The sequence below is a fragment of the Natator depressus genome, chromosome 9 (genome assembly GCF_965152275.1).
Source record: "Natator depressus isolate rNatDep1 chromosome 9, rNatDep2.hap1, whole genome shotgun sequence".
NCBI classification, from domain to species: Eukaryota; Metazoa; Chordata; order Testudines; family Cheloniidae; genus Natator; species Natator depressus.
This window is the reverse complement of record NC_134242.1, coordinates 46,851,758-46,862,588: the sequence shown is the minus strand read 5'-3', so window position 1 is coordinate 46,862,588 and position 10,831 is coordinate 46,851,758. Positions and strand designations below refer to the sequence as shown.

Sequence of the window (10,831 nt, the reverse complement as noted above, 5' to 3'; positions counted from 1 at the left end):
ACTGCGGCCATTTGCTCTGTATCATTCACCCTTAAAGATTTTGCCTTCATCTTTTATCAGTGATGACTAGCGATTTTTAAATGCTGTGCAATCTTAGGTCAACTAATCATTTTAGCCACTGGCAGTTTCAGCTCTACAAAGCCCCAAATTTTTAGACCTGCACACAAGTCTCATCTTCTTGGGGTCTATACCATGTGATGAAAAATTACTAGGGGGAGATAGCTACAGCTCTCCAAAGGCAGAGTAGGTAATTAAACTAAAGGAAAAAATGGAAGAGCAAGATGGTATGAACAGAATTCACAATTACTAAGTGAATGCTTGTTCCTAGGTATTTACTGCCTTGGCCTGGATGTCCCCTCACCCCACCCCTTTGACCAATCAACAGACACCCCCCAAAAAAACAGACGGATATTTTATTGTCTAAAGTGGGCAGCAGTACACAAGTATTTGATCTGTACAAAGGACACAACAGAACAAATTTAAATACAGTCAGGAGGAAAAAGTTCCAGGATTCACAATCCTCAGACAACATTTTATATCAGAAGCTGAACAAACAATTTAAAGATACACTAAAAAAACAATTTGTTAAAAAATTTCAAGGTCTCCAAAGAGTCTATGGGTGCAGATCTCTCAGCAGAGATCACGGAGTATTCTGTGAAGGGTCACAATGGCATCTTATTGCCTTCAATACTGATTTTCACTGCGTGGGCTGATCTGCTTTTTTTCCTGATATCTGTGAACTTCCGCATCTGTTTGTCCAGTCGACTTACGCCTTTCTTAGAGGTGCCTTGGTACTAAAAAAATAATTAAAAAACTTACAGTTACCACTTAAGAAAACCCAGAGCTTCAAGAAAGATGAAGCATGCATTCTTAAGCCTTCCAGCACCTGTTGCCCTGTAATGAGGGGTCTGATAAAGTTCCAGAAAAATTCCAACAGGTTTTTTGGGACAGAGGAATCCCACAAGTATATGCACTGCAAACACACACAGCACACAATAAAAGCTTTCAGAATAAGGAAAGTAAAGTGGCCACTTCATTGTCCACATGCTAGCTAAATGCACAATTTAGAATAGTTCTTAGAAACTGCATTAAAAACACAATCTAGTGCAGAGGTTCTCACAACAAAATCTTAGGTGGCCTCAGAGTGTGGCCACCAACTCTTGCTGGTGGCCACTCTGACAATTTTTCCTAAAATACTTTATTAACTTTAGGAAAAACAAATAAATATGCACATATACATGTCCAAATCATTGTAATCTATTTATGTAGGGTTTTTTTGCAGACTCAACAATAAAAATAATGTACAGTTGTCCCTATTCCTTACTGGACCTAAACAGAATAGAAACACAAATAAGGTGCTTTGCCTGTTTTGCTTTTTTTGTTTAGGACTTGCTAGCTAGTAAGTCTGCCTTTGTGAAAAGTGATATTTGTGTATTTTTTAATATCACTTTTCACAGCAGACTTACTCATCCCCAGCAAGCTGGGGGACAAATTAAATCCTGGGTGGGGAGGTAGGTAAGGAGGCAGGTGGGCCTGGATGGGGGGTGGAGGACGCAGTGGGGGTCAGGGCAATGGGGAGGTGAGTCCAGGCCTGGAGCCCCGCTGCATGAGTGGCGGCTGGAGGAGGCAGCGGGAACTAGGGGCGACATCAGGGTGAGCCTGGGGCCAGAGCCCGAAGCCCTGTGGCTCGGAGACAGAACCTGCTGCCCGCCCACCCACCACCCCAGGGCTGAAGCCCAAGCCCCACCGCCCCCAGGAAGGTGGGGAAACTCACACTGGTCACCTGGCTCCAGAAGGGGGCAAGGACCAATCCCTGCTGGCGACCCTGGGGGAGAGGCTGCTGCTTTACCCCCCCATCACCCACCACCCAAGGAGGCTGTGGCCGCAAGAAAAGCCCCCTGGTGGCCGCATTTGAGAAAAGCTGATCTAGTGCCAGAAGTACATTTCATCACAGCTTCATAAACTGCAGGTTTCCTGGTGGTGGCTGATGTGAGGACATGACCACACTTGGTGATGTTAATTGGTCAACTGAAAGTGATTCTACAGATCACTGTAATAGGCACCAACAAGACTGGAGAATACTGGGAAATGTAACTGAAAAGGAGAAAAAATGCCTGAGAAAAACTGACCACAAAGTATTACTATTACAAGTGTGCTTGCATTTCATTTCTCTATTTTGACTATTTGCAACCGTAAGGCTGGGATGCAGCAGCAGGTAAGTTATTTTGCACAAACGGACTATAAAGGCTCTGTACAACAGCAAGGCCCTTCCAGTCAATAAGCAAGATTTCCTGGAAGGGATGAGTATTCAGAATGTATCACAACACAACGTGCAGTAATAAAAAATTATGGAGACTCAGGAAAAGAAAAGGATTTGGGAGAGCTGATAGAAACATCTCTTCAGAAGCTCAGCTTTTACTCGCTGGGAATCCAAATGCTACTCGGTCCATAATCAGGTTCGGACTATTAGTAGGGTAGCAGCTCTCCAACTCCTGGATCCAGACAGACATTCTATCCACAATACAGAGAGAAAACTGATTCCTGACTGGAATTACATGCAGGGCTTCTCCGCTTTTTCATTTATTTTCTACAGTAATTTTTTAAAAAGTGAAATCGGAAGCTCAAGAATGGCAGGGCTATTCCAGCATTATTTGCACTATCTTTTCTAGCCACCAATTTCTGCCATTCCTGCTCAAAGAACTGGAATATAGAAACTAAGCTGTCAAAAGAAATTCTGGTTAATATTTACTGGTTGTTCTCTCTCCACCACAGATTCTCAGCAGAGGATCAGTCTTCCCCCAGTCCTCAGAAGATTTTTTTGCCTTATACTGTCACTTACTCCTTAAGGCCTTGCAACACAAATAACTTGGGAGGCCAAAAAGGGTTGAAGGGTTTCTTCTTTTGGATCTTGTTCACGCTACTAAAAACTCAGCCACAGAGGTTATTATGGAGTAGCAATGAGGTACTAAAGTAAGGGCTAAAAACGCTAGTTCTGTGTCATTTCCTCAGTAACTGTTTAAATTAAATTGGAGGCCCTAATTAAAACATGAACATGTTTTACAATGCCACACCTGCTCATCTCAGATTACTCAAAGGTGGCTTCCTTTTTATTCAGATGCCTACCAAAGGTATTTTTGTAGGCAGGTATTTTAAATAATACCTGCCATCAAGGCATGTGGAAGTTGTAGTGGCAGGATCATGGCAGAAGTTATATGCTACATCAGATTATTTTCTGCATCAATTTGCACAATTGTAGGTCACAGTACAGACATTACAGAGATTAAAAGAGACGAGCTTCCTATGTGCAGGTTAGTGAATTCACACTACTTCCATTGGATGTGCAGACTGCCAACTGGAGCACATGCACTGTTCATACCTCCCTTAAAAGATACCTCTAAAACTTGGGGAAGGCAGAGTGTCAGGGCTATAGGGGCATCCTGTTGCCTTCAATGCTGAATTTGATGGCCCGATGCACGTTGCTGAGTCGTTTCTGTTCAGCAAATCGTCTCTTGTGCTTTTCCAAACGACTAATACCTTTTTTAACAGTCCCGGGCTAGAAACAACATCTCAATTAATGAAAGGAAGGAAAAATGATGACAGCAGAATTTAATGATCTCTCCTTCCTCTTACATTTGATTTGCCATATGAAGACACTGACATCTCTATGAATTAACCTGTACAAGATAAATGGATGAACCAAGGTGGAATTCATGGGCCTCATTTAGTGGCAGAACGTTAATACTTACCAAGTGTTTGATTCCTCATAGCTCTGGGAAAACCAACAGGAAGGCCATGATACTAAAACTTGGAAGGGGGTAAGAGGTGTTATAGTAAGAGATGTTGACTCCAAGATGGTCTAGAGCAATGGGTTTGCAGTCACAGCCTTAACCTGAATATAAATAGCTTGTTCCTCTGTGTCAGTTATTGATTTTCATTTGATGTTATATGAGATAAGGAACCATTTAATAGGATTTAGAGAGTCCACCTATGAGCAGGACTTATGGTCCCTTAGACTACAATAGATGTAACAGTAAAGTGGTGCACAAGTACCAATGGCACCTGAAATAATATAGCAGTGATTAAAGGATCAATTGATTCTCAGTCTTAACCACAGAGTTTCTAGATACAGGATCAGCATAAGAGACTAATTTCTTCCCTTTGTTTTGTGGCTTACCCTGGAAGATTCCATTTCTACATTCCACTTGGGTCTGACCACATAATCCTTGTTGGAGGGCATTGGAACCCTTGCACGAGCACAAAATCCAGGATCACCAGGTCTAAGAGCTCTGCGGGAACAAAAGGAAGTATATATGTTAAACAGATCACTCTCACACAGAGAGATATACAATCAATACAATGTCTTCAATCAGCTGTATTTTCTGTCACCTTTAAAAACACAAAGCACCACCACTTCAAGCATCTGCATTTCCATTACAAAAGGAAAACAAACAGCTGCACTGAAGAGTCTACAGATAGTCTTGTCATCATTGCTAGGATGCTACAAAAAAAAAAAAAAGAGAGAACTTACTTTTCTTCTCCTGTTAACACCTTCTCCAGGTCTCTGCGAGGGGTCTGACCACCAGAACTGTACAGACAAAGCAGAATGTTACAGCTGCAGACAAATACAGGGTTTCCTCCATAGGACAAAGACCACCTATCACATCAGCCTCTCCCCCATGTATTCAAAATATTTGAGGTTGCTCTGGAGATGCATCTATGAACTATACAATAAAATAACTCCCCCCCCCCCGCAATTAAAATAAGATCCAACAGCTCAAACAGAACACAAACCAACCTAAAGGAGTGCTACAAGGGCAAAGCCCATAACTCTTGGGCAAATTCACTCCAAATAAAAAGGGACCAAGTCTATTTAAAAAAAGTCTTCACAGATACAAAAAGTATGCAGAACAAAGGAGGAGGCCAAAACCATAAACAAGAGTAAGTCTGCAAAAACAAGTGGTGGCTTGTAACTTAGGCTGACCCAACTGCCAGATGATGGCAAAGCAAGAATCAATTACTCAACTTCTTAGAGCCAAGATTATGAATAGCAATATTTACCAATACTAAGTCCTTCAACCATACTCTTTGGCATGCTGGCACTCAGTCCAGATCATGGAGAGCAGACATAACCAACACCACTGCTACTCTCAAGGAACCAGAGCAACTACTTGGTGAATTTCAAGTAAAGAGTGCTATAGCAGCACATTACAGGAATTAACCTGGATGGGATTCCTGGTTGTGATAGTGGCAAAAGAACGATTATCACATCCGTCTGAGAAAAGGAGTAGATTTTCTGGACAGATTAAAATAACAGCAACTTGACTACTGTCACACATGGGGCTTCAGCTTCACGCTGAGAGAGCAGTCAGGAGGGCCCCAAACTTAGAAAGGAAAACCTCTGTTCATTATCCAGTGTAGAAAATCTTGCAACACATTTTAAATTGGACAAGGGTAAAGACAACAGCAATCTACTAAGGGGAAAGGATTGCTTAGAGCAGGGGTGGCCAACCTAACACTTCATCTAGCAAGTTATCTGATCTACCATATTGGTCAGATTTCCTAAACAGAGTCTCAGATTCACAACATTCTTTTTGTCCATCCATATTTACAACTCCTACCTGCTCAATCGCCTTCGCTGAGGCATCTGTTCCAAATCCCTCTGCTCCCTTTCCTCCCTTGTCATTCCTTTGTAGTTTGAGGTAAGGCCAAAGATGGGTCGAGACCATTCATCTGTAAAAAGAAACATTTCAATGCAGAAACAGTATCACTGGGCACCTACATTTTACCTGCAGGGAACTTCAATGGGTCTAAATGCAACCTGCAACACCTTAAGGCAAGTGTTTGTGCTGCTTGTCTTTTTAACAAATAGGGTTTTAACCACTTTTAGTGTCTCATATATGTCAGAACAAAGTGACTTCTGAAACCCAACCTATTCGATTATAAAGTGAGTTCTTGCCCATCTACAGGGCTTTGGAAAAACTATTTAGTGTCATGAGTGTCAAGGAATTACAACGCATCATAGCAGATGTGGTTTCAGATAATTAAGATTTTGTCATGGATACTTCTAGTAAAAAAGTCACAGACAGGTCCTGGGCAATAAAGAAAAATGCACGGAAACGGTGACCTGTCCCTGACTTACTAAAAATATCCATGATAAAATGGGAAGGGCCTTGGCAGTTGCGAGGTGGCTGGGAGCTGCGGGGTCCCCCCTGCCCGGCTGGCCGGAGAGGTACGCTGCCACAGGTGGCGGGGTTGCCTCACAGCTCCTTGCCACTGTGGGAGGTGGCCGGACCATGCAGCTCCCAGCTGCCGGGGCTGAAGTCATGGAGGTCTTTGGGAGTCATGGATTCTGTGACTTCTGCAACCGCTGTGGCAAAATCTTAGCCTTAAAGATAATGGATACCTGTTCTGCTCCATACAGACTACAACTTACAGTCCTTCAGGTTTTATAATAAAAACAAAGACTAAATGTAACACAATGTCTGGTCAGAGATTTGAACACGTAAAGCAATGTTATAGATATTAATCTACAATCATATAGATTCTCTTATATCACCAGTTCAATTTGCTCTACATAGAAGATAAAATCAGTGTGTGGAGGAACCAGAGGTTAAACGCTAAAATGAGACCTCCATGAGCAGACATGGTGTTGTAGGGGGAGATTTACGTACTGATTAGCTTCCCCGCCATGTCCTTGTTGGGTCTTGACTCCTTGGGGTGCTTGTAGAGGTACATCACAGCTCGCCCAATTCCACTGTGCTTCAGGGTCTCTTGGCTCACACTAGGCAGCTGGAGGACAGAAAGATATTCAGTAAACCAGGAATGACATCTGATCTTATTGGTGCCAGATAGTAATAAAACTAAGCCCAATAGTTAGCTGTACAAAACTGAAAGCAGAGTATATATTTTGTTACTAACTTGCTATTGTCATCATAGCTATAAAAGCACTCCAGAGACCTTTTTTAATCAAACAGCAGTCTTGGAACTGCAGTCTGCCTCTCAACAATTAAAGGTGGTTGTTCTTATTTCTCTCAACATTTGGCATGTTAACTTACCCTGACAATTTTTCTTACAAATATTAACTTTGTTTCTTAAATAAAGTGGTCTGAAGTTCCTAAAAGAAAATACTCTTTTGTGAAGAGCCCGCGATCATATTAATCTGGCTCTGAAGCAATAGTTTGTTGATCATGACAAAAAGATCTCTCTGTGGGTTGTTTCTTTCAGTTTTATGGCCAGGGATTAGCATAATTACTTGTTTAACAGAGTAAATAAGGGAAAAATTAAAAACAGTGATCAGGATTAAAGAACTGAAGTTTCCTAGCTGCCCTCATGCCAAGCTTTGTTCAGCCAGACAACATTTATATGAGACAGGAAAAGTCTCTTACAGCAAACTCAACATTTGTTTCTGAGTTTGCTCCTCCCTAGGCCTCACCACTATGGTCAGTTGATAGCAGCATCCATACTGCATCTCACTACTACCTGCACATGCCATTTCCTGAAATGTATATTCTGGGTTAAAAGTTCATAAAGGCTCATCACTAGGGCTGCAAATCTGTCACGGAGGTCAGGGAAATGCAACAGCCGGTGCAGCTTGCCCGAGCTGCTCAGGCAGCCCCCTGGCCACCCGCACCAACTGCTGCTGGGGCAGTCTCAGGCTACTGCGCCCGCACGCCTACCCCCCTGTAGCAGCAGCAGTAGTTTGGGTGGGGGGTTAGGGGGTCTCAGGGCTGGGGCGCGGAGGGGAGTGAGGGCTTGGGGTGGGTAGGGAGCCTGCCAGCCCCCTTCCCCCTCTCCTTCCTCCCCCGCTGCAGCGGGTGTCCCGGGCCACCCCATGCCCCAGAACACCCAAGTTTTAGTCAGGGGTATATAGTACAAGTCATGGACTGGTCACGGACCATGAACTTTTGTTTACTGCCCATGACCTGTCCATGACTTTTACTAAAAATACCCATGACTAAAACGTAGCCTTACTCATCACTAACAAACAGATTCAACGTGCAGGGTGCAAGTCAGTCGAAGGCAAACAGCTAGGCACCAGCTTCTAACCTCTTGCAGGATCTTCAAGAGCTCCTCACGTATCTTTAGTGCTGGTAGACTCCGATCTGGAAGAGGGGAAAGCCACTCTTTGATGGCCGACATCACACCACTGTCAATGAAAGTTTCCTTAAGATCCTGTCTGGAAAGTTTAGAATAAAGGAAGGTCTGAGTTTCAGGAACAGCTATGTCCTACTTCAGAGAACTGGTGAATGCAAGCTCTAAAAAACACCTACTCCTCTTGCTGCACAGACACATCCACTTACAAGACTTGGGCCTTGCTCCTGGTTTCTCCACAACAGAGATTACTCTATAGTGGCTCCCGAATACAGGGAAAGTGACCCCTTCAACCTCCTCTTACTCCAAAACTTATGACATAAGCCAGTGGTTCTCAACCAGGGGTCCAGGGCCCACTGGGCAGGCCACGAGCTAGGTTTCAGGGGGTCCGCCAAGCAAGGCTGGCATTAGACTTCCTGGGGCCCAGGGCAGAAAGATGAAGCCCCGCCCTGAGCCCTGCCACCTGGGGCTGACACTGAAGCCTGAGCAACTAAGCTTTGCAGGACCCCGTGGCATGTGGTCCCTGGCAACTGCCCTAATTGCTACTGCCTAATGCTGGCCCTGGCTTTTATGGACAAAAACAGCTGTTGTGGCACAGGTGGGCCATGGAGTTTTTATAGTATATTGGGGGGCCCTAAGAAAGAAAAAGGTTGAGAACCCCTGACATAAGCTACAGAACTAAAGGAAATACTTGTTCCAAACAGCAACTGAGATCTATAAAACTACTCAAACTGCTGAAAGAAATCAAAGCTATCAAGCATCTCAGCAAAGATTAAATAGGGGAAAGCCAGGCAGCCATTACTTCACAGCACGTGGTTTCTATATGTTGTATCCTCAGCATGGCAACACATTTTAACTCATTTCAAGATAAGGGATTTTTTTTTTTTAAATTATCTTTCTGAAAAGCCACTTAACTCCAGCACGTTGTAGCTAGAACAGAAAGGAATCTGGTTTTTTTAGCACACACTCAGCATCACCAGAGAGTTAATATATGTAGCCGTCCCAATATTCCACAGGAGAGTAAGTAATGGGGAGAATCAAACACTTACTTTTTAAGGTGCATAACTACAGTTGGTAGCAAAGTTAACTTTTTTAGTGCTGGTTTCTTCTGTGTATTCAGCTGTCTATCTTCCTGTGGGGAGTTCATGAAGAGAGAATTTCAAAATAAGTCATTCAAAGAAGAATACAGTAGCAATAAACCCCAACTCTTCAGACATTCATAGCAAAATGATTTGCCTTTTCTTGCAGTAACATGGCTATCTGGGAAACGATATTAACCCTTGAAGGAGGACAATTCACTAATTGAGATGTACCCAAACCCCAGTTGTGGAGCAACTCTTGACTTCATGTGGCCCTAAAAGCTGCTTTAAAGAAAGATTTCTCTAAGGAGTCTCAAACTTAGGTAGTCAACGTTTTCCTTAAAAGATGGTAAATATGAAAGGAGAAATTCCCAGTAAAATGAATCACTTTTTCTGCTTCAGTTCTATTGTAATTCCAGAACCTAATTTAGAGTTTTGTAACAAGTTCTGCACATTATACATGGGTAGCCAATCTATAGAGCTATTTAATAAAAGACACAAAACGTCCTACTCAAATAATACATTAGTTATATAAAATGTAAGTATAAAGGCAACAAAAAAAACATAAGACAACACACATGTGTTCTATGTAAAGAGCTAATTTAACCTAGAAGTTTTGGGCAAAGCACAACACATTACATTACTAAATTTACCACCATCCAGACACGTGCTTGGGTACTTCAGAAAACCAACAGAAAGATGTGGTCCCAGTTCCAAAGGGCTTATTATCAAAGGCTTTGATCCTAAAAAGAATTGTGCCAAGGGCCTGACTTCACACATGCAAAGAAATCCCACTACAGTCAACAGACCTGCGCCTTGGTCACCTCTCATGTTGACTAATACAACAACTTCCTTTCCCACCTCTTACTCTCAAGACTATCCAACATGCTGGAATTGAAAATCTTTCTTCTTTCCAATGTTCCAACCTTATCACTCCATTTGAGACACTTCACTGGCATCTTGTCCTTACCATCAAGGCTCTACACAGCTTTCTTCTACATTTCATTTTTCATCTTCCGGACTTTTCCCTCTCACGTCTGCACCTCCTGTTTCTTTCAGTCTCACTTTCTCAATGTGATTCACTGCCTTTTCCGCCATCTTGTAAGCCTGGAAAAGTCTCCTCCTTCTCATGTTTCAAACGACTTAATTCCTTGCCTAAAACTTCTTTGGTTACCTTTACAATCTCTACACTACATATTCTCCCTAGAGTATGACCTTACATAGATACTCAGAGCCAAAAACGGCAACAAAAATACACTAAATATGCATAATCTGCTTTCCTTGAGAAAGGATGCAGCCATCAGCTGTTCCTTTCCCATAATTCTGTTGTCTTGCCATCATCTACCATGGTGTGCTGTTATTAGCAATGCTGTAGGTAATCTAAAGAAGGTTTCAACCCCAAGAAGCTTATCTAGAAGAGCAAACACACAAATGGTGCTATATATTCAAGTAATGTTATAATAAAATTAACACTGATTGAAACTTGAGAAATACATTGAGTATCCAAGGTAGGAGACATAAAAAAAAACAAGTAAATACATAAAACTCTAGACATAACTGGCTTAACAAAGTTAAACAATTTTTAGTAGTTAGACCATAAGCACCAGTTTTATGCTAATTTTCAACAGCAGAAAACTTTGAAATTCAGATAAGCAAAAGGA

General features: G+C 42.4%; 1 protein-coding gene across 2 annotated transcripts in view; it reads right to left on the bottom strand.

Annotated features, from left to right (window-relative positions):
- Nucleotides 1-436: 436 nt before the first annotated feature.
- IWS1 (interacts with SUPT6H, CTD assembly factor 1) overlaps nt 437-10,831 on the bottom strand; it is a 29,064-nt gene continuing 18,669 nt past the window's right edge. The window contains exons 8-15 of one of the 2 annotated variants that reach the window (XM_074964044.1): nt 9,141-9,223; nt 8,047-8,176; nt 6,672-6,789; nt 5,619-5,730; nt 4,529-4,585; nt 4,175-4,286; nt 3,393-3,553; nt 697-794 (exon numbers count right to left, since the gene is read on the bottom strand). In XM_074964044.1, the coding sequence (XP_074820145.1) occupies nt 3,425-3,553; nt 4,175-4,286; nt 4,529-4,585; nt 5,619-5,730; nt 6,672-6,789; nt 8,047-8,176; nt 9,141-9,223 (741 nt within the window). In that variant the 3' untranslated portion in view covers nt 697-794; nt 3,393-3,424. Of the gene's footprint in view, nt 795-3,392; nt 3,554-4,174; nt 4,287-4,528; nt 4,586-5,618; nt 5,731-6,671; nt 6,790-8,046; nt 8,177-9,140; nt 9,224-10,831 lie in introns of both variants that reach the window. The other variant, XM_074964043.1, reaches the window with a different exon arrangement.